General features: G+C 37.0%; 1 protein-coding gene across 7 annotated transcripts in view; it reads right to left on the bottom strand.

The window, feature by feature from the left end:
* Positions 1-24,755, bottom strand: part of PRKD1 (protein kinase D1) — a 323,586-nt gene that overhangs the window by 9,626 nt on the left and 289,205 nt on the right. For all 7 annotated transcript variants that reach the window (XM_077908880.1, XM_077908878.1, XM_077908883.1 and 4 more), the window contains 3 exons: positions 15,175-15,336; positions 14,524-14,622; positions 13,317-13,584 (listed from right to left, as the gene is read on the bottom strand). In XM_077908880.1, coding sequence (XP_077765006.1) covers positions 13,317-13,584; positions 14,524-14,622; positions 15,175-15,336 — 529 coding nt within the window. The remainder of the gene's footprint in view (positions 1-13,316; positions 13,585-14,523; positions 14,623-15,174; positions 15,337-24,755) is intronic.

A 24,755-nucleotide genomic window follows, 5' to 3' on the forward strand; every position in this document is an offset into this window, starting at 1 on the left:
TTGCACATAAGTTTCATCAAAATTTAAGATAAAATGCATCGTTCAGTGCATTAGAAAAATGCTTGCTAAACAGCATTTGGTAGATTGAATACATTCATTAGGAATTTAAACGGCCATTTTCTCAGCTCTGAGTTTTAATAGCCACATTATCTGCATATGGTTTGTATTATTTTGGCTAAATGTATTCCTGGATGGAAAGACACTGTAAGACATGTAAAAGATCATAGGATTGGTGACTTCTATCAGAAAATCACATTAATGCTGAGAATGTCTCAGTATAGATTACGTTATTTTGCAATGTTGATTCTACAGAAGAGGAATGACCTGTGAATCCCACAGGCTGAGCTCTTTTTTCCAGTAACAGTACCTTTATTTTTTTTTTCCATACTGTCTTCTGTCCACCCACAAATTAGGTACAAATTTTCAAATAGGAAACCAGATCAGAGCTATTATTCTAGTGATAAAGCCATCATCTGTCAACCACTGAGCTCCTTGCCTTCAGGGAAGTGTTTTCTTTTTTCCCTTTCTATTCTCTGCCTAACCTCCTGCCGCAGGGTAGCTCAGTACTTCTCTTGGTTCACTTCATGCTGATGGTAAGTTGTGTGTTTATTTTAAAAATCGTTTTGCAACCCTTCACATTCCAGCTCTCAACCAAGCAAGCTGTTGCCCGGCAACACTAACTGGGCCACTCCTCCTGGGCTGAAACCAGAGGCTGAGGCAGAAAACAAGGCCTCTGGAAATCATCCTCTTACTTGTTCTGAGGCAATTACCGCAATGCAATGAAGTGTAGGACCTTTCGAGACTCAAGTCAGTATCTTTCCTTTTCTAGTTCTTTCCTCTGCGGAAAGTTACCCTATCAATGGTTACACCTTTGCTTTACACTCAATCACATTTCCTCTTGAAGACTAGAAACATTATATGGTCTCATTCATCTGGGGAATATAAAAAATAGTGAGAGGGAATAGAAGGGAAGGGAGAAGAAATGGGTAGGAAATATCAGAAAGGGAGACAGAACATAAAGACTCCTAACTCTGGGAAATGAACTAGGGGTGGTGGAAGGGGAGGAGGGCGGGGGGTGGGGGTGAATGGGTGACGGTTACTGAGGGGGGCACTTGACGGGATGAGCACTGGGTGTTATTCTGTATGTTGGCAAATTGAACACCAATAAAAATAAATTTATTATTAAAAAATATTTTAAAAAATAAAAAATTAAAAAAAAATAAAACAAGATGTAATTGAGAAGGGCATATGATGAGATGAGCACTGGGTGTTATATGTTGGCAAGTTGAATTTAAATAAAATAAAAGATTTAAAAAAATAGTGAAAGGGAATAAGGGGAAAGGAGAAAAAAATGAGTGGGAAATATTAGAAAGGGAGACAGTACATGAGAGACTCCTAACTCTGGGAAACGAACTAGGGGTGGTAGAAAGGGAGGTGGGCAGGGGGATGGGGTGACTGGGTGACGGGTACTGAGGGGGGCACTTGATGGGATGAGCACTGGGTGTTAGTCTATATGTTGGCAAATTGAACACCAATAAAAAATAAATTTATTTTAAAAAAGACTAGAAACAGAATCTTGGAAATCATGAATTGCTAAAATACAGCCTACAGCAGCCTCCAAACTGATGCCAAACTGATTCAAAATTTAAGGTTAGAAATCGAAATATATTTATATGATCCTAACGATGTTCAGGTAGATTTTTTTTCCTTTTTCAGTTGCACATTAACATCTTTGAGAGACACTTCTGTGTTTCTGGTTTTTTAAAAATGCTAATACTCAGGCCACAGGTTCAAGGGAAAATCTTTACGTAAGGGCTTCCAGGTTATCGATATTTTTAGAAGCACCTCAAGTGTTTTCTACCATGTGCTGCTAGTGTTGAGAAAATTCTGCCAAGCAGTGCTTCTTAGACTTTTAATAATCCAGGGATCTTACAAGGAAGATTCTGATTTAGATCTGGGGTAAGACATGAGAGTCTATCTTTTAGTGGCTCCCAGAAGGAGCCTTAGACCACATTTTGAGTAGCAAGGAACTAAGAGGTAGGTATGAGAACATTGACAGTAGTTACTAATTGGCTTAACATCTCCCAGAGGGCCCCTGAATGGATACATGTAAGCAAAGAGAAAGGTATCTAACCGTAGATAGAGAAAGGTATCTGTCCTCAGCCCCATCAGGCTCAGTATTCTGCAATGAAGACATAGATGGGTTTTAGGACAGCTTTCATTCAGAGGATGCCAACAGGAAGAGTAAACAAATTGGATTTCACAAATAAGTTCTAAAATAACTGCATCTGGAGCTACAGGCCAAACCAGTAAGATAAGATTTACCAAGTACAAATAAAATGAAGTCCTCATTTAAAGTCCTTTCCCATCCCCTAAGAAAAGATCTAAGTACAGAATTGGAAGACCTGGCTTATCCACAACATTCACAAGAAAGAATTCAGGGTTCTAAATCCATAGTAAACTCAACATTTATTTACTTATTGTTCCCAACTCAGCTGGGATTTTATGCCATGCTAAAAGAAATGTGTTCTTTATCATGAGGAAGTGGTGGCTTCACTCTACACTTAATTTGACTCATGGAACCTTGACTGAGAACAGCTCTGGGGTTTAATTTCAAAAGAACATAAACAAAGATGAGAGTGCTTGGAACAGAGTGAATAAGAGACTGCAGAAAAAGCTGATGAGAAGAGGAGAGGAGAGGGGAGGGGAGGGGAGGGGAGGGGAGGGGAGGGGAGGAGAGGGAAGGGAAGGGAAGGGAAGGGAAGGGAAGGGAAGGGAAGGGAAGGGAAGGGAAGGGAAGGGAAGGGAAAAGATGACATGATGGCTGCTTTCAAACCTCTGAGAGAGCCTCTATTTGGAAAAAGGAGCAGGCTTGTTCTAACACTGGATATAAACACCAAGATTTTTTTTTTTTTTTTTAAACACCAAGATATTTTTGCTCATTGTTCTGGGGTCAAATTCAGAAGAAGCCCCCCGGGTGGCTCAGCAGTTTAGCACCGCCTTTGGCCCGGGGGGCCTGATCCTGGAGTCCCAGGATCAAGTCCCACATCAGGCTCCTTGCTTGGAGCTTGCTTCTCCCTCTGCCTGTGTCTTTGCCCCCCCCCCCCCCATGAATAAATAAATAAAATCTTTAAAAAAATTCAGAAGAAATAGGGCTCCTCATGAAACTATTTTCTATCACTGAAGCAATTTAAGAATGTTCTGGATAATTACTCAATATCTTGGCACTATAGAGCAGTAAAGGAGTTAAGTAAGATTTTTAGCATGCTATATTTTGAGGTATTCTGTGTTGTCATTATAGAAGAAAGCAAACTCACAGAATACTTAAGGCTTGCTGTTCCTCTACTTTGACATCTCAGACTTTATATTTCAACTCAACTATGATATACATTCATTAGTGAAATTTTACTTTTACTATTGAGATATACAGAAACATTTTAACTTGGGAGGGCTAATAAACAGCCAATTTTCGAGCACATACTAATGTCAATATTCTTCTTTTTTAAATGCCAAAGTCCTTGCTAAAACCTCTCAGTGGTTTCTCTCTACAAATTACCATTTTTTGGAAAAAATTCTATTAGTTTTATTTTACTTGCTATCAAAATACATGATTCCTGTCCTAGTGGTACATCTTTTCAAATACTATCTCATTTGGATTTTGAAATACATATATACATACACATACATACATAATAAAGAATTTGCTCTATTAGATTTTTAAAAATCACTGTATGCCTTTGGTTCCCAATTTTAAAGTTCCTTATTATTGAATGAAGTGCATGGCTTAAAGAAAGTAAACATAAGTAACTCCAGAATTTCAAGAAGGGATTATTAAACCCCAGTGGAAGCTCGAACCCACATAATTCACTTTAGTTTACCAATTGTGATAGAATTTCCTGGCACTCAGTCAAGCATTTTTAAGCAGTTCACTGGCTAGTCCCCTCACATCTCCTCCGTGCTGTTATGTCTGACAGCGGTGCTAATATGTTGACAAATCAATCCATTCATTAATATTCAGCAGGCTTGCTGGATCTGCAAGCCTCATAAACTGTTACAAACAGAGTTTAATTATTAAAATGACAATTGTCTTTCTTTTCTTTCTTATACCATTGGATTTCTAGGTCTCATCTACCCGAGGCTTATTTTCAATGGGGTTATTTTTTGTTTTGAACAATATGTAGTGCAAGAGGGACCTACAGCTGGTTCCTTTTCATGGCAAAGTGCTACTTCCAACTTAAGTGTTTTGCGTTCTGGAACACTGGTGGATTTTGAAAACATACCATGTGGTATTCTTGGTGCTAGGCTTTTATTTAGCTTTGCTTTGTGTTTGTACGGGCTGAATTTTTCATCTTCAATTTCTGGGGGAAAAACACTTGTGACCAATTTTATTTGAATTAAGCACACTGAATGGTAAAAATTGCTTTTAAAGTAAAATTGAGATGCTTCGATGAATTTAGTAGTATACTATGATAGCCATTCTATGACTTGAGATGCCATCTATTCTACACTGTGCATGAATGTCACCACAGGACTGAGACCAACTCGAAGAATAAATTATAGCTATGCTTATCAGGGAAAGGAGGCAAGAGAAATATTAACCCTGAGGCTGTTCCAGTATGCAAGTGGAAAAACCTATGTCACTGGTGCATGATCATGATTTGATCATTTTGAACTGAAGACAAGCTATAGGATTAACGCAAGGGGTTTTCCTCCCCCCACCTTTTTATATGTGCAATGTCAAAGCCTCGTGTCAGCTCTTACTTCTTGATAATACCAACGAACCATGTGACTCTGAAGCTGAGCAGTAACAACACAGCAGGTGCTTTGAGAATAGGTGCTTCTTCAGACTTTGCCTGTGAATACAGAATATGATCTCTGTCTGCGGGGGTTGGGGACTCATTGTGACACAATCTCCAAGGTTGCTTCCGTGTTGATTACAGCCTGCTTGCCTCCCTAATGGCACACAGAAGAATATCAAAACTCAGAAGAAAAAAAAAGTCATTTCTCTGGTGATCTTCACAATCTATTACTGACCTTCCTCAGATTTACTGCATGTCTCTAACTGAACAGATGGATTCAATTAGATGATGGGAATGCACTATTTAGTTTAGTAAATGCTTCTGCATTGCTGTAGGCTTGTCACCATACTGGTTCGATACTTGCACTAGAACAAATTACATCTCACTTTACCAGCTATACAATCCACATCACTCAGTTATCTATGTCACTTTCCTTCTTCCTCTAAGACTAAACCCTTGGGAAAATAAAAAGCTGCTTACTAAAGTCATACATAAAAAAGAATAGTTTACAAGAATGTGGGAAAAGAGAATTTGACTTTCACACTTGAAAATTCTCCTTTGGGGATCCCTGGGTGGCGCAGCGGTTTAGCGCCTGCCTTTGGCTCAGGGCGGGATCCTGGAGACCCGGGATCGAATCCTACGTTGGGCTCCCGGTGCATGGAGCCTGCTTCTCCCTCTGCCTATGTCTCTGCCTCTCTCTCTCTCTCTCTGTGACTATCGTAAATAAATAAAAATTAAAAAAAAAAAAAGAAAATTCTCCTTTGTGTGGGCATAGATTTAGAGAGTGAAGGCTATGTCTTCTTTATCTGCCTAGTCACAATGCAAGGGCTACTGTTACAGAGAAGCAAACATATACCTCACTCTCCAGTGGATAATATTTATATATAAAATATTATATATATTGTTTGTGTTTTTAAAATTTTAGACATTTTCAGACCAGGCACAGAAGAATTATAGTTATATAAAAGGTTGTACTCCATTTATTTCTGGAGCCTTCTTTCCCTCCATGCACTTTTGCTCATTTTTATTATTTTTTATATATTTTTTTAAGTTGGCTCCATGCCCCGCATGGAACTCAACATAGTACTTGAATCCAGGACCTAAGATCAAGACCTGAGCCGATGCTCAACCAACTGAGCCATCAAGGAGCCCAGTTTTATTATTTTTTAATCAAGGTATTGTATGCGCTTGGTAGAAGATATAAATCAATCAGTAAAAAGAGTTCAAAATGAAAAATAAAAACCTCAGATCTCATTATGAGACCTGCTCTCCAGAGATTACCTCTTTTGACCATTTAAAAAATTTCTTCTGATTTAAACCAGTGCTACTCAGAGGAGGCCCATGGATTAGTGCCAATCTGTGAACTGTTTATTGGTCTATGATGAGATAAGCATAGAAGGTAAGACTAAAGTATTTGGAGACTTTTATACCAATTTGTCATTGCTGTCACATTTATTTTATTTTACAAGGTACTGGCCGATATGTTTGGAAATTAAGATAAAATGACACTGGTCCTTTACCACAGAGTTTGAGAAGAACCACACCTGAGAAACAAAACAAATGAAACAGATTCCTTTCCATTAAGGACAATGGATCATTTCATTTCAGTTTTCTCTACCTTATTGTCCTCCTTCCCTCAAGTAATGAGATTACCCTAAATTAATGTATTGACCACCTTTGAACTTAGAACAGTGCCGGGCACACAATATAGGATATGTATACAATACATATATGTAATATTTATTTAAAAGTATTAATTCTTAAGATTAATTTACATATTAAATCATATATAGGTAAATGTGTAAAACTCACTCCATTCACCTAGGCAGAATCTTATATGAACGCTGTGAAAGCTACGGCTCTTAGAGCTCTCTTCACCTTTTCTGTTTTCCTCCTTTTCAGCATTGTAAATGTTTCAATATTTACATTCTTTTGCATAAGATTAATAAAGTCAAAAATTTGGTCCAAAGGTTATCTAAAATTTTTAATTAATAAGTAATAATATGTGAAATAATTTATATGTAAATATTATGAATTATAAGATTATAACCTCTGCTCCCTATACCCTATAATCTATATCAAATTTCCAATCCAAAGAGAATCTTAGTGTGTTAAAATGATCTTTTTTCCTACATCTTTGCTCAAAATCATGGCACATATGTTAGTTTCTTCTGTATGTTATATACCTTTATTATACAACTTTCTGTATTTCCTGGAGTTTATATGTCATCTTCTTTATTCTTCACAAAAGAAACGGGTCTGGTAGTGTTTTCTATTCTTAATACTTTATGGCAACATATATTAAAATACATTTAGCATTTGAAACAAATTGCACGTCCTGATATCAAATATATTATAAAGAAAATGTGAATGAAAAAACAGGTTAGAAATTAGAGAGGATCTTTATAGTTTAAATTAAATCCTGCAAATTTATTTTAAAAGTTTTTTTAGAAAAAAGCTTTTTTTTTTTTTTTAAAGCCCTGTTCAGCTGTCAGGTCTTTCAGGATTAGGCTCTGGAGCAGCATTTTTGAAACTGTGATCCACGGACTTTTTACATTCTCAGGGCAGGACTGCAGTTTATGGGGGTGGAACTTGGGAATCTCCATTTTTAAGTAGCTCCTCTGATGAAATGTTAAAAAGTTTAAAATGCCTGCAATAGACCTAGAGCTAGACTAGGACAGGTTGTTTAAAAGAGCCCTAATCAAGAAAGTTCTTCAGAAAAATTATTAGAAATCCCTTGCCTTGCAAATATCCCTGTGTTCTATTAGCTAGTTTTTCTACTTCCCATTTCTAAACCCTACACCCCTGGCATCTATTTCTTAAGCCACAGAAAGAATTTTGTTTGCAATTTTCTGATGTTTTGGCTATGTCCATCCAAGATTTACCCTTATTATTATAACAGATGTGACAAATATGGAGAATAGCCTGATCTATCTCTTGTTATTTTGGAATTGCTAAAAATGCAATGAAAGGACGGGCATAGTGACACATGATCAAATAAGGCATAATTTTCCTTGGTTTCATCTGATTATCTAAAAAATATTTAAGTGAAAATGGGCTGCTCTTTCCATAAGATACAGTAAATATGCCGAATCAAGTAATATTTTAAAATAGGTACACAAGTACTTTCAAGGAACTGAGAAAGGTCATAGGATGGATGTGTTGAGGGCCAAACTGAACTTAGTAAAAGTGATAAAGCTAGAGGTGGGAGTGAAGCCACATATAATCACTGACGGGTAATAATGGATAAACTGGATGATGTCAAACACCCATTTAGTAGTCACAATGATGAAATGAAAAAAGATGGAACACACCAACACAGGCTTAGAATGAACTGTAATGTTCTCAAACTCTTATTTCATGATTACCTAAAGTCTTCCCTTATGCAATTATTTGTAATCATATGATTAATTCTGGAGTGTTTTATTGTATACATGCATTCTTAATTAGTTACATTTGTATAACTATTTACAATGTGTATATTTGGTTATACATATATAAATAACTATATATAACTGTAATTAAATATATGTCTAGTTATATATATAAATTTATATAATTATACGTGTGTGTATATACCTGAATACATGTATACAAAAAAGCCCCTCAAAAAACATATATACAGACAGATTCATAGATAGATCATGTAAAGTGACTGGAAAATAGACAGCGTTCATTGTATTTAAAGGTACTCCAGCTATGTCAATTACTGTGCTAAGCACTCTCCTGTATAATTTCCTTTAATACTTAAAATAACCCAGTGAGTTAGGAATTATTGTCACCATATTTCAGGCAAGAAAACTGAGACCTAAGAGAATAAGTAACTTGGATGGGGTCACCATTATACTAACTTGAAGAGAACTCAACCCAGATCATTATCACAACATGATCTTGTTTCCCTGTATTTTTAGACATTGTTGAAAATTGTGTTGCTACTGTAGCTCTAAGCTAGTAAAAGCATATTAAAAATTTAATGTGAAAGCACAGCAAAATCCATTAGAAGGATAATCAAGAGGCTGTAAACGTAGTAGATAAGAGCATCTACCTTGGAACCAGCTGACAGGATTTGCACCCTGGCCCCACTCAGGCAAGCCACTTAACCCTCTGCATCTACACCGCTTCATCTTTCAAAGGGAAACAATTATAATATTAACTCAAAGGTTGGGGATGATTAAATGAGTTCATATATGTAAAGCATTTGAATAGTGCTTGACTATAATGCAAATGTTATAGAAGCATCAGTAGCTATTATTTTTTTTCTTTGGAAGTTTAATTTTATGATCTCCCTTTTACCTGTAACATTTGGTGAGTTAAGTTTTGCTCAATTTTTTTCTCATTTTTCAAATCATACTTTGATTCACACACAAAAATCTATTTTTATAATGGACATTTGTTAATGCTTTTATGTTTGTTTTTAGCCTAGTATCCTTTCCCTGCAGGAACTTACTCTCTCCAAACTGGAGAGGTTCTCCATCATTCATATAGCCAATCAAAGCCAGGCTCCTGCGGTGACAATGTGATTGTCACCAGGGTATTACAAGGATTTAAGCAGAGCCAATCAGTGCCCCTTTCAGAGACTCTATGGCTACTGACAGTTAATTGCTCCTCCATTCTGAGATCATGTATAAGGAACAGCATAGAAGCCTGGGGCTGCCGAGGATCACTTTGCACCACATGAAGAGTCCACCTGAGAAGGAAGCCATCATAAAGTAAAGCAGAGATGAAGAGAGATAGAGAAATATGACATGTGAACTGCCAGATCCAAATAGACAAGGTTCACTTTTTGGATTTCCCAGTTGTACGAGTCAATAAATTTTCTGCTTAAGTTAGTTACAGGTTTCTATTATTTGTACACAAGAGTTCTGATTAATTAATTCACTGCTAAATTATTAGTAAGCCCATCTCCAGAATGCTAGTACTTGGCTTATTATATTATCACAGCAAAAATAATGAATGACTTTAAAGTATTCTCTATAAGGTCCTAAACATCAAACCTTAAGAAATAAGCATCCTTTCACGTACAACAATGTATGATATAAAGAATAGAGGCAAATAAGTTCAAGTCCTGCCACTGTGTGTCTAAATTTAGCTGAGTCACTTAACCTTCCTGGTTTCTGTCTATTACAGAGACAAAAACAAGCTACATATTGGAGGATTGTCGTGAGGTTCAAATGGTACAATGGTAACTCCAGCACTCCGGTAGATAGTATTATATTATATCGGGTACCTTTCTACACTCACATACAAAAAAATGCATGATACAGGAAATTTTCCATTCTGACACATCTATGTTTGCTACAAAGACCTTACAACTTTCTTTTTTTTTTTACATTTTCATGCCAAGAAAAAAAAAATACAACTACCAATATGTCTGAAGAATACTTGGGAAACATGCCCATCAGTTTGCATATAATTTCTAAAATTATATAATCAATTCTTGGTTACCCGCCAGAGCAATTGCTTAGCTTAGTGTTCTGCTATCCTCCTCCTAAATCCAAGTCCTTGGTTCACCCCACACCTGCCTTTATAGATGCTTTTCACATCCTTTATCTCATTCAGTCTCTGTTACAACCTCATTATAGAGACAGGAATCATTATCCTGTTGTACAGATGAGGAACCGAAGCTCAAAGAGGGTTAAGTGATGGCTAACTATGATGGCAGATAGGACGATAACTCAAACTGCTTAACTGTTGTTCCTTACCTTTGAATTTACAATCACTGAGGTGCTTAGATTTTTATTTCCTTGTACCTGGATCCTTTGTGGTTCTGGTATGATTTAAAGTATGCTGAGACTAAAAATTTACTAATATCAGTTGTGACTATCCTTTGTCAATACTAGTTTGCTTGTGTATTTATTAGATCCTGTGTGCTTAAAATTATGTGGTACCTGTCTGTTATTACTTTTCGTGAGGGAATTATTTGTTCTCAACAAGATAGTAGGATAGATTCTGGACCAGTAATTACTTTTGTAACACCTCAGCTAATATAATGACATCTTTAACTAACGTTTTTTATATTCAACTATTCTGTTCCTACATCAGCAGCTAGGTAACTCATTTGCCATCAAGAGCCTCAATTAGCAAGGAGTACAACTCTTGTGCCTCAAAGGCAAGGATCTGTCAGAAGAAGATACTGAGGAGAGAGGCCAGTTAATTCCCAAAGTGATATTTGAATCATGTAAAAGAGTGAGGTTGTATCTGAGCTGGTCTCTACATGACTTTGTCAGTGGTGGGAAATTCTTAGCACTTAGAAATATGTACAGCAAGTAAAGTATGTACTTCCTGGTCAAATAATAACGTTCTCTTTCTGAAACGCTTTATCTCTTTCTTTCCAAATTTTAGTGACTGGCCTAAATGTCATCTCCTCTGAAAATGCAATTCTAACTAGTCAAGTCCACCATGATTCTTACTCCTTTGATTTGACATCTTTCCATTTATCTTCAAGTTCTTTGAAGAATATTTTGTTTTGTTCTCTACTTTCATGTTACCTAGGATGTGTATGTGTGTACACACACACACACACGTATGCGCACGCAGTGGTTTCCCAACAACAGTTCCTTGAGCCATTAGTTTAGGTCTCTGTTCTCTACTGTTAATGATATTTAAACATTCACAATTCATAGCTGTTCATTTCTGGCCTAAATAGGTTATATCTACAACAGCTAGGTCAGCACATTTCCATGGTACCAGAGAGGGAGCATCATTTATTCTACTACTTCAAGAAAAAGTACCCCACTACTCCAAGAAAAAAAAATTTAAATACAGAGGCTATTTTCCCAATGGCCTATTCTTGTGTAACAGGAAAATGTGACTGGCTTCAGAGGTATTCTAGACTTGCACAGTGGTAACAATATCAAGTCATTTTACTGGATTTCTTGATTGCAGGAATCAAGCATAATGGTTAACCATATTTAAAGGTAGTGTTTCCTAACAAAGATACTGGTCACAAGGTTATTTGATAACTCCACCTTTCTGCCTTCTGGAAAAGAAACATGATGATACTTGCCTTTTGCCTCTGTTAAATTATCCTAAATATTTCATTAGTGCTTTGGCTACATGACAGTTCTTTTGTAGGTCACAGATTCCTTTAAGATATATCCATCCAGCTATGATTTACAACTAATTAGAGGATGTTAAAGGTTGTTGCTAATAGTAACTCAAAGCCCTGATAACGGATAGCTCTTGCCATTTAATACCAAGAGTTGTCTAAGAACTTAATTACCTTGGGCAGTTTACATACACTCTTTTCCAATTTCTACATCACTGCATGCAGTGACAGGTATCAAACAGATGTTTATCTATGACTAGTATTTGCCTTTTTAAGTGGTGAAAAATCTGAACAGATTTAGAGCTAGATACGGCCTGAAAACTAAAGAAGGATCGGTCATCAAACTGGTAGTCAAAGAATGTATGTGCAGATTGGGTATAAATTCTGGATCTGCCCCTTAACTAGTTTTGTGATTTTGGCCTGTGGTGTCCCATCTTTTGCCTCAGTTCTCTTACCTGAATCTAGGCCTGACAGTAAAACTTATCTTACGAGGTTGTTGTGAGGATTAAATAAGCTCCAAAGTACATTCACTGGGGAATTCTATTCCAAAGCATTGAGCATGCTGTTTTCTCTGCCCTGACTGCCCTTGCCACTTCTTTTAAAACTCACTCTCTCTAAGAAGAAGGAAAAATTTAATAAGAATTTAACTTTAAAGGACATCTGGGTGGTTTAGTGGCTGAGCGCCTGCCTTCGGCTCAGATCTTGATCCCGGGGTCCTGGGATTGAGTCCCACATCAGGATCCCTGCAGGGAGCCTGCTTCTCCCTCTACCTATGTCTCTGACTCTTTCTCTGTGTCTCTCATGAATGAATAAATAAAATATTTTTTTTTAAAAAAAGAATTTAACTTTAAATAATTCAACACTGCCAAGGCAATCTATCCTAAAGAAAGTGATCAGAGATACACATAGAAATTATATATAAGATCAAATAGGAACAACTGAAAAATACAGTACCAGGGAAATGGCTAGAGAAAATACCATATATATTCTAATGTCACACGAAGGAAGTCAGTACACAAAGAACTGGCATACTAACATATAATAGGATAATTTAAAAATATCACTATCATAAAGTTCTTGTGTTCATGATAGATTAAAAGTGCTTAATACAGAGACAGGTATATGGTTAGTAAAGATTACTCTTAATGGAGATTAGCCATTTCCATTACACCAATGTGTAAGTATTTATAAGTTCTAAGGCAATATGTCAAAATTTTAACAATTTCTTTGTGTTTCATTTGCCTCTTAATATGTATTGCTCAATTTCTCTATCAAAGATGTACATTTCATCCAAAGATGTGTATGATCTCCATCTCCATTACTCTTTCCCAACCCACCTGAATCAATTTGTGCCCCTACTCCAGTGTACAATTTACAATGCACATTTGTCAATTTAATAATTCATAACTGAATTAATACTATAACACTGAAGGGTTAAACTATTATCATTTTCGAATGGAAGATATTACCTTCATGAGATATTTCCTTCCATGGATTTGGTGGATACATGAAAGCTGCATTCTGGATTTGGTCATGTATGTCTTCATCTTCGTTAAATGGGAATGTGCCACTTAGGCTTACATAGATGATGACTCCAACAGACCACATGTCTAGAGAGCGGTTATAGCCCTTGTTCCTTAGAACCTCAGGAGCCAGGTAAGCTGGGGTACCCACCACTGACCTCCGGAAAGACTTTTCTCCAATGATCCGGGCAAAACCAAAGTCACAAAGTTTCACCTGTTGATAATAATGGTTTGCAGAAATGGTAAGGTCAGAGATTGTGTGTCTGTATGTGTCTTAGCCTAGTTCTGCTGAAGACAATGATAATACTTTCCATATATTGTATGGACTTCTCATGCCTGCTAGAAGTAGTAGCTATTTTCCATTTTATATATTTGAAGACAGCGGTTGAAGTACTGGTACACATGTATATTTTCATTCATAAAAAGAATCATCTAAATGTTCACCTTTCTTTGCCTCCCAAACCAAGAGATAAATGTGAAAATATGTATGCTCAGAGGTGGGCAATACTGCTTCACAAGGCAGAAAAAGCATCATGCAAATCTGGAAGTGACAGACTGAACTCAAGGGCTTATTATAAAAAATTGTTGAGGGATCAGCATAGAGACCTGTCATGTTCCCTACACTAATCCTCAAATTTAGCTCTGCATGGGAACCTAGATGGGATTGGAAGCTGTCAGGGAAGCAAGGCAGACAGTGGCCTTGGGTCACTTCAGATAGAAGATTCCCTGGGGAGACACACAGCTGTTTTCTCTCCTTGGAGCTGAGGCAAAGCAAAAGCTTTTGCCCTTGGCCTTCAGAAGAACACTAAACCTAAATGTCCGTGGGACCCTTCAGGGTTCTCCTCCCCCTCTGGCCCAGCGCTTTCAACATCAGCCTTGGGCTGCCAGATCCATAAGCTTTAAGCTTTGGATCTGCCTAAGGCAGCCGCTGAGCAAGAAGAGGCTCTGCGTGTGTTTCTCGAAGGCAGGCTGAACTGAGAAGCCAGAGTAACAGAGCTGCAGTCCCCAGGGTATAAGAAGGAAGCAAATGGATGAAAACAAACAGGTAAAACTTGAAACAAATAAAGGTTTTGAGGAGAAAAGGAGACAGAAGACTGCAGGTCAGCCTGCGTTGCCATCAGCCGGCTTTGCTGGGAGGGGCTTCTGTACTCGCCTGGGGGAAAGGATCTGCAGATGCCAGCAACACGTTTTCTGGTTTGAGGTCACAGTGAACAATATTTTTAAAGTGAAGATGCCGCAAAGCCACAAGTATCTAGAGAGAAGAAAATCGTCAAAATCATCTTACTTTGGCCTAGGAGCGTGTTTCCAGACATTTTCTACTATGGTGTAGATGGGAAGGGCCAAGAGAAAATTCACAATGAACAGCTAAGCCTCTTTATTCACAAGACACTGAAATGAGCTAAATCCACAGAGCAGGTGTCTAAGGAAGCGTCAGTGGGAAGAGTAGCATACTCTGGTATTGATACAGCAACCCAGACAGGTGTAGATCACAGACGTCAATAATTTCCAGGGATACCGATCCTTGAATATTTTCAAAGAACCAGGACTCAGCCACTGTGCAACTGAAAGTTTCACGAGGAGTTTTAATATCTGGGCCTGCATACACAGAGTTCACTTGTATGCTGGACTCTGGAAAGCACGGATAGGAAGGAAAGGATACAATACGCCCCTGCCACCTTTGCAAATATAAGTCAGACGTTGGACGTGGGGACTAAACAAGGCTGGGAAGCTGCAGTGAAATAGTGGTAACATTTGATATTGAATATTATCCTTTTTTTTTTTCTGCCTCTAATTGATTCCTTACCTGAGTAATTAAAAACTTCGTTATGTGCTCTGGCAACCTGCCCTTTTCACTTGACAAGATCATCTCCAGCATGTCTCCATGGAGTTTTTCCATAACAACAAACACTCTTTCCGGCGTCTCAAACATACACTCCAAATTTACAACACCAGGGTGATGAAGGTTCTATTAAAGATAAATAAAGCACTTGAAGAAAATGAGTTTTTTGATACTGTTTGGCAAGCTCACTGATTATATAAAACTGTTCAAGCTTAAAGCTATGGAGAAACCCACACTTCGGATTTTTAACATTTCTAAATTCCACATGTGCTGCCTTATATTTTTGAAATTCTAATGTCTCCAAAATATGTATCTTTACTTTCTATGCAGAGTGAAATTATTTTTTCTATGCTGAAAAACCTAAGTTCCAGCACAGTGAATTGCTAATTAGGTTTTAATTAGAACGCCATATTGAGAAATCTGTAATTTCTTAGGATCATCTCCAATATTAAGCATATCATCCCAAATAAGCACACTAGGCCATCTATACATACTTGATAGAAAATTAATGGTATGAAATCTGTACTTGCAGTGCATTTGATGGCACTGAGGAAGCACATTAGTCAAAACCTTTCGGAATTACTCTGCTACTAGAAGCTGTGGTAGTCTGCTACCAAAGCTCTTACATAGTGAAGACTGCCAGGAATACAGCAAAAAAAGAAAAAAAAAAAATTGAATCCATGTCTTGTCCGGTACCCCATGCTATGTGGTAGTCCTGCATGGTTCTCCAGCATTCAATAAAATATTGTCCCAATAAAGTAATGGCTAATGAGAGGCTACATTTGGCTTGACATGTTAATTGTCATATATGTCAAGTAAAATTTCTCATAACATTAGACGGTCCCTTGTGATGATGCTCAAAGTCTGAATGTTGCCGTGGGGTCATCAACAAAGCCTTCGCTCATCTGGTCTTTATTTTTCTTCTGGGCACAACAACAAAAAAATCCTAACATTAGAAGAACTATTATACATCCCACTTATATTTCAATGAGAAATAGAAAAAAAATCATCATGAACACAAATTACCTAAAGAAAAATCAAGGACTTAACTGAAACGTGCTAACAGCTGAACAGGAAAAAAAAAAAAAAAAAAAGATTTTAGAAAAAAATTCTCTATCAGTGATTAAAAAAAAAAAAATTCTTCATTCAGCATGTAGAATGAAATTTTCACAAACTTCTTGAAACCTGAGATAGCTTACTGATCTTCAGACCTCACAGATGGACACTGGCTGGTGAGCAGCAGAAGGGACTGCAGGTGAGTGTGCACTGTACTCATCCTCCTTCTGCCCACGGGCAGAGAAAGTCTGGTGTTAACTGGATACGGAGAGTGGCAAAAGCTCCCTTGTGATAACCTGTCTCCCAGGATGCCCTGCCCCTACTTTGGCCATGCTGATCTCTGCCTCAGACATCAAATAGGTCTTTTTGATTCTGGTGCTTTGGTGCCCAGTCATGTACCATTAATGTGGTCATGGAATAGCAAGTTCCTGAATGTGGTCTGAGCAGATGTGTTATCCCCAAGCCTTTCACCTCCAGAAGGTAGGAGTCACTGTTCGTGAAACTGTCACACTGTTACCTGGTCAAAACTGGCTACTCCAGAATAGACTAGGCCTTCAGAGTGAGAGCTGAAGCACATGGAGAGAAGGTGAGAGTAACAAGGCTCACACCATCACTACTACTACTTTATTTGTCTTGACTGGCTACAAATAAGACCAGACAGCTGCTGGGCTTGGCCATTATGAGGATGCCAGATTGTTAGGTGGGAGACTCTAATTAATGACTACATGAATGTGTTTGATATGCAATATGGAATACCAGTGATAGCACTGCTCATACATGAACCTGTGGTCAGGCTGTCATATTGTTGTAAATCCCTTTCCTGGATCCAGGAACCACTCCAAGGGGAAAGACCACCAGCCCCTGGAGGATCCAGGTATTTCAGCTGTCCTCTTTTAAACCAATGATGACAGTAAAGGGTTTAGGAATGACCTGAGGGTCCTGCCTGAGTTATGACTCTCTTGAGACAAGTCCACTATGAAATGTGCTAAGTATACCTTCCCCTTTGAGTATCTTCTGCACTGATTCTTTTTTCTATTTCTTCTAACTTTAAGCATTAAACAGTGTTCTGGAGAGTTTGGCTTTCTCAAATGACCAAGGCCTTATTGACTAGGTGGGGAGCAGGAACAATGAATAGGAAGGCAGGATACCAATAGAAGAAAGTACCAAGGCAAAGGGTCTCCCATGTAGACACAGGAAAAACTAGAGTGTGAAGATGATAAATGTAAAGGGAGCCCAAGGAAGGGCAAGGGGGAACAGAAGTGGTACTGCTTCTACTTATCCTGCTTACCCTGTCTTGGGCTGTGAAGGGTGGGGGAGGTGAAGGAGTCAGAAAATGGCTAGGAAGTTCTCTTACCTAAATTATCCAAATATATATGCAATGTTGATACTCTCATGTGCTTCTGCTCATATTCCTCTAATTAAGTGACTTAAGTCCTTCTGTCAGTAATTCTTTTTTCCTTTTCCCTATTCCACAACATAACCTGAGGAGCCCATATGGAGGTGAGGACTTAAATGTGTTTACCTCTTTGGTGTATTCCCAGAATGTTCTAGGCCAAAAGTATGGAATGGATTAATGAGATTGTTCATTGTCAACTACCTTGTGCCATGTTCACATTAGCTCTGAAGGACTCTAAAATGTCCTCTACTAACATCTCTATGAAAAGGATAAGGGAAAGTTTTGCTATTTTTAACAAAGGATTTTGAATATAGTCAAGTGTACAGATTTATAAAAAATTCAATAAAAGTATTGAACTAAAAGTCATTTATATACAACTGGTAAAAATATTTTTAGAAAAGTTTAGACTAATATGTTTGTTGAATTTGACCCCTGTTCTTTTATAAAAACCTTTATGCTTTATAGGTTTGCTAAACAAGACATTGAGTGGTAGTTGAGAACTCTCTCCAAAAGCAAAATGACTTTTTTCTCCCTGTAAAGCCAATATGTAACAAGTTGATATTTTTAAAGTTTATCATGTATAAGTGAGACAAGGCCATCACAGATGTTAGTCATGAGGTGTATTTTTTTGCATTGAACCAAATGACAAAACTTGTTTTAATATTTGACAAGAACAAAAGAAAAGAGAATAGAAAGAATCATGTGTTATTTATCCAAATTCACTATACAATACTGATGAATACTTCTTTAGCCTAGAAAACATATTTGGAGACTGGAAATATTTTTTATCTTTTTTAAAACCCAAAGCATTATTTTCTATTATCATGTATAATTCATATTACCTTTTTAATCCCTTAAGAGTAACTCTAAGATAACCTTTGACCCAAGTGGTCCATGTGACTTATTCACAATTTTACTCTTCTGTATAAAATATGAAATAGCTTTTCAACTTTTCCTACTAATGTCCAAAGTAACTAAATTAACTTAAAAGTGGCTTGATGACCACAACACTATGGCATACTAGTGTTCAGAAAGAACTGTGCTATCTATTCAGAGTTACCTCAGGAATTCAGATAATAAATTTCATGGCAGAGTAAGCTACTACTGGACTCTCTGGCCATCTGTTTGTTGCATTTAAGTAACTTAATTTTCAGGAAATGAAACATTTGGTCAAGTACAGGAAAGAATAGTGTCCATTCACACTTAACAGATTGATGACATATCCATGGGGTGAATATAAATTATTTTGAAGTCTGAAGGAAATACCATTTGGAGATCAAGACAAAAATTCTTCTGATTCAAGTTCCCTAGAAAATTCTTATGGAATCAATGGAAATTAGTCACTAAAAGCAAAAGATTTTATAAAAGTTATAATATTTTATATAAAAAAGAATTAAGGATTTAACTAATTAACATTTTAGTGTATTATACACTCTATTTTATATTTTTGGGCTCATGTTAAACAATATTTCATTAGTACTTACATTCTTTCTCTTTTTTACATTTTTTAATTCTAATAGTGTTTTGTTTTAGTACTCAACTTTGTTTTTTTTTTAATTTTTATTTATTTATGATAGTCACAGAGAGAGAGAGAGAGAGAGGCAGAGACACAGGCAGAGGGAGAAGCAGGCTCCATGCACCGGGAGCCTGACGTGGGATTCGATCCCGGGTCTCCAGGATCGTGCCCTGGGCCAAAGGCAGGCGCTAAACCACTGCGCCACCCAGGGATCCCAGTACTCAACTTTGAAGTTGAGTATTACTTCCATATATTTAGCTGTGATAAGTTAAAAGTGTCACATTTTCCCCTTCTCTATTCTACTTTCAGGATTATTATACTCAAACATATGAGAGGTAGGAAGGGAGAATTAGAATCAACATATCTTTTTAACAGGCTATTTGGGAGCAATACAGACTTAATATGGGGACTCCTGACTACTATTCTATCAAACACTTGAATGATCTAGTTCATGAGACAGAAAAAAATGAACTTAACAGTGATGAGTCCAAGTCCAAGGTCTAAATTCTAAGTGGCATGCAGAACAGAAGGAAGAATATTCTATTACACAGTGGTATTGGTGGGGACATGAGGAATCCTTCTCAGAGGTAAAGCACTATGACAATGGCTTTGTTGATCCTCATTACTGCATGTTTGCCAAAGTTAGGAGAAGGGCACACTTTCTTATCCACTTTCTAGTCACATTCTCTTACCATTTATACTTTATTTAAAGCCCCTCAAAATCACAATCATCTGATGCCTTATAAAGGATAAATAAGTCTTGGAGAGACACTACAAAAGTCATTGTAGAAGGCAGATGATTTTAAGACTCAGTAAAGACAATACTGAAGTTGATAAGGGAAGCTCAGCTGTCTCTCCTAAATTCCAGAATCTTTTATCCAAGTGTCTTTCAGTTATAATTAATTTATTCAAATGAAAGATGCCAACAATGGGATCAATGTCTTTCCATCCAAATGTATTCTTCTGGTAGTGTATCCTCTCTTGGTAAATGGCCAGCCATCTAGGTCAGAAACCTGAGAGTCATCCTAAATATTCTCTTTCCTCTCAATTCTAACAACCAGTTGATCTCTAAAAGTTTTAGAGCTCATCCCCTTAATTTCTCCCTCAGTGATGCCTAACTCTCATCCTTACCATTAATGCCTTGGTTTGAGCCTTATCTCTTTCCTTGGGATGGGCTACAGCTTCCCAATTGATCTCCTCTTAGGGCTTGCTCTCCTCCAGCCCACTCCTCAAAGGGCTGCCACTGTGATTCTGGTCATTCCGTCTTGCTTCCAGTTCATAAAGGAATCACCACCAGCTTTAGGATATGTACCCCTTTAGAGTGGCAATAGGGCCCTTCACCATCAACTATTTATCTTCCCCCCCCCTTAACAGTTCCTCAGCTTCTTTTCTTCTACATATCTACCCTTCTCTCTAACCATAGTAAACTATTTTCAGAACAAGTGTTATTATCTCTCTCTCTCTCCTTTCTATACTTTTATACATACTTTATTTTGGCCTGAATCAGACCATTTTGCCTGGTAGGAATACTCAGCTGTCAGGCAGATTTCATACTCAGACTTGGATGTCTCTCCAATTCTCTTTCCTCAATCCTTGATAAATTATCTTTCAGGATGGTTAATGTACAGATACTTAGTTACTGGTGAACCTGTGTGTCTTACCTAGAAGACTACAAGCTCCGTAAGGCCTATATTTTATCAGTTATATTCCTAGTCAGTATAAGTCTAGTGTCTGGTACATATTAAATGTCCAATGCAAATCTGTAAATTTGATTAAAAAATGAGTTCCTGTATCTCCTTACTTTTCAGTATATAATGCTCTTTATGATTGAAATGATTTTATTGAAGAGATGATAATACATGTCTGCCATATTTAGTCAGCACATTATGCTAATATTTTCTCTTCTTTTAAGAATACAGTAGATGAATTTTTCATCATAAGTTCATTTGAATCCACTAGTAAGCAATCTCAGGATTCTGGCGATGACTAATATCAAAGATGTTACTACTGGTATGAGTTGAAAGATGATTTTCTAAAGTCTCAGGGGAATGACAAAGACATCCTGGTGGTTTTCAGGTACCGTTCCTTCAAAATATACACATTTTGGCCACTGCTCTGGTAAATACTTTCTTCTTTGACAGGAATAAACACACTTTTCCTATTTAGGTGATTTGTATTTATTTTATATCTAGTTCTCAGTAAGGAGATATTCATAGTTTTAGCTCATTCTCAAAGGCCACTAGGCAAGAGCCATCAGCAAGAGATAAGCAAAGCAGCAGCTGAAGGGCACCATCAGGATATTCCTTCTAAATTAGTCTTTTCCTCCATGTCTGTACATGAGCTGTAAAACCCAAATTTCCCGGGATTTCATTACTGTCCTGAGGATGAGAAATAAAACAATGGAAATGGGCTATTCGGATAATAAGGATCACTGTACTTCTACCTTCTTGTGTAGAGAAGTCCTTTCTCTTTCTTCATTTCTGCCTTAGGCCAGAAAATTTTCTTCTGCCTTTCATCTAACAGAGGCTACAGGTTAAGTGTGTATTGCTACAACCTTGCACCTTCTGGTCTGCCCTCCCTCATCATACCCAGTGCTGTGCTTTTAGATTTCAGTGATGGCAGAGGTATGTCTACTCTGAGGTCAGCCAAGTGAGGGCTGCGCTGCACTAGGTGAGAGCCCTCCTGGCCTAAATTGAGAATGGGGATTACTTGGTTGCTGTGTGCCAACACGTGCCCATTTCCTGCTCAGCTAGCAAAGGATCTACGGTTTAAATGGGCTCATACTTAGTAGTAATCTCTTAGCATTTTTTGGCAAATTTCATCAGTAAATTTTGAGGAAGGGACGTTGATAATAACCTAAAACAAAATTAAGCTAAAATGCACTGTCAGAGGGATAAATGCATACAATATTGCTTCAACAACAAGACGAGATGTAACAATCCATCCTCTTGTAAATAGGTATCACTGGCTGACATTTTGATCAGTGGGGCCACAATCAACATAACCCACTGGACTTTTGGAACTCAGAAATGTTCATATAATTTTTGGTAGGAATTGTTTGCTCATACCACCCATAAGAACTGTGGTGTAATTTACTTTTGTTGTAGCAGTAGTTAGCAAAGACTGATGCCAGTTTAATACAGCCCAAAATTTTGTGAGAGAAACAGTAAGTTGGAGCATCTTCAGTAACTGCTAAAAACAATAGATATACCTGTATCATGCTTGGCTCTCAAGACAGTCAGCTTGCAGGTGGCCAGCCTGTAATGCCTACCCTACCACAACATCTTAAATTAGCTTTAAGTCTTATGTATTGAATTAAGTAACACTGGTCCAAGAAATAAAACGAAAAGAAAAAGAAAAAGGACCAATTTACTATTTGCACAGCAAGAAAATCAACCGAGGCCTGCCTGATGCATAATTTTGTATTCATGTATATCCATAAACCTATCTACACATCGCTGAGTCATTCTTCTCTTCATCAATTCTGGAAACTCTTCCATCTATCTTTCGATTTCAGGGTCGCTGCAAACACATGATAAATATAATGAGTCCTCTTCTTCCCCTATGACAGAAGAAGCTAAATGCAGAGGAGGAGGAGGAGTATATATAAAACAATACTTTAAAAAACCCGCTCATCATATCTCGTGCTGTTTCCAGCTTTTCTTCACTTTTACCAGGTAGAAATAGTACAAAGATATGTGATATTTTTCCATCTACCACCAGGAATCCTTCAAATTAGAGGTACATGGAAAATTTAAAACACCAAATCCAGATGTCCTAAGTCTGTCACTTGGACTGATACAGTAAGATTTCATTAGAATTAATATTTATTAATTCTCTATATTAATTCATATAATTATTTATATGGCTGAATTTGATACTGTAGTTTTTGGGGGAAGGGGGAGTGATTTCTATTAGGAGAACTTGGGACAGACCCTCAACAGAAAGGATCTTGTACATACTCCAATACCTACCCCTTAACCTTTAAGTAAGGCCAGAATTTCAAGTTGACTAGGTAAAAAGGTGTTGATATTTGAGAGCCAACAACAAAGACTTCAAAGACAGAAAATTAACAATTGATCAATATCTTAAACAAAATCAGTGTTAGTAACATTTCACCCATAAAATATGACCCCATCCTCCCTTTTTTGCATGCTATTATTACTCAGTTCGTGTTTAGGAGAAAGACAAGTATGGTTGTCAAAATAGAAAAATTGGAATTTGGAAGTTAAGATGTGTTTATTGTTTATAAAAACTGAAAAAACTCCAAATATCTGGATTTTTTTTTTCAATTTGCTATCAAATGCATAGCAATGGAGACACATCTGGAACACTTCTTTTTTCTTTTTTTTAATTTCCTGTTAATCTATCTGGCTAGAAACATGAATGCATAAATCCAATCTAGTCTTGGTGTTAGATTTAAAGTGTAATTTTTAACAAATCATATCACTGTAGCCCAGCTTCTATATTTAGATGCCAGCACCCAGAAAGCATAACATTCTATTATAGCATTAAATGATCTGTGCAGACACATAATCCTTCTGATGTCTTTTATATCAGATAATGGGAAGAAGAGTGAGTATATAGGGTCTCCTGGACAGGAATAGAAGACAGAATGTTACGTGCAAAAAGGTCAAATGGTGATATTTCACATTTGCGTAAGCTTTCTGTGGCAAAATGTGTTTAATTGGCACATTCTCAAAATTGAACAAGTTCCTAATTATGGGGCTTTAATAAGTGAAAAGACTGTATTCACTTCCTAGACATGGATGACCTGGAAATCATACACAGTATTTTCTAAACTGTCTTAATGAGGGAATCTTGACCCCCATCGCCTTCCATGAAGAAACTCAAAAGATTAGTGTTCTTCCAAAAATATGCTGGGAAACACTGATTTAAAAAATACTTTATATATTAATTAATTTAGTTCTCCAAAATATTCCTGTAAACCAAGTACAGCAAGTCAGATGAATTCCAACTCATAATTAAGGAAATCAAAGTTTAAAAAGATTTACAAAAAAAAAAAGTAACAGTTTTGCCTTGGAACCTGGCTTTTTGACACTAAGTTTTCACTATGATCAGCTTCTTACTAAACAGAATATCTATTTGGAAAAATTTCTAAGTTCCTTTTCTTTTTCTTGTAAGAGACCTTTATTTCCTTTTTTCCTCTATTTTAGATATGTACGTACCTAATCAATGGGCTTCATTTTTTTGGAACACGAAGAAGAAACAATATTATCTCAGAGCTGCAAAACACGTCTTATCGAAAGAAACAATTTCATGAAAATTCTTCATGCAGTAAAATAAAAAGAAATATTTGAAGAAATATAATGAACATATTAGATGAAGCAACAAAAGTATAAACTAACCTCTCCCTACACATTAAAAGAAAAAGGCAAATTTTACATATTATTCTCTAGAGAAAGAAAAATGGATTCCTGCATGATTTTTTAAAAAATCACCAGTTTGCAAAAGTTTTCATTTTCCCACCCACACTTAGTAGTATTATTCTCTGGTTTTCTAACATTATCATCTCTTCTTCACCTCTTGATCATTCTTCTAGATTAAGAGAACAAA

This window comes from Canis aureus, chromosome 9, assembly GCF_053574225.1.
Source record: "Canis aureus isolate CA01 chromosome 9, VMU_Caureus_v.1.0, whole genome shotgun sequence".
Lineage (NCBI taxonomy): Eukaryota > Metazoa > Chordata > Mammalia > Carnivora > Canidae > Canis > Canis aureus.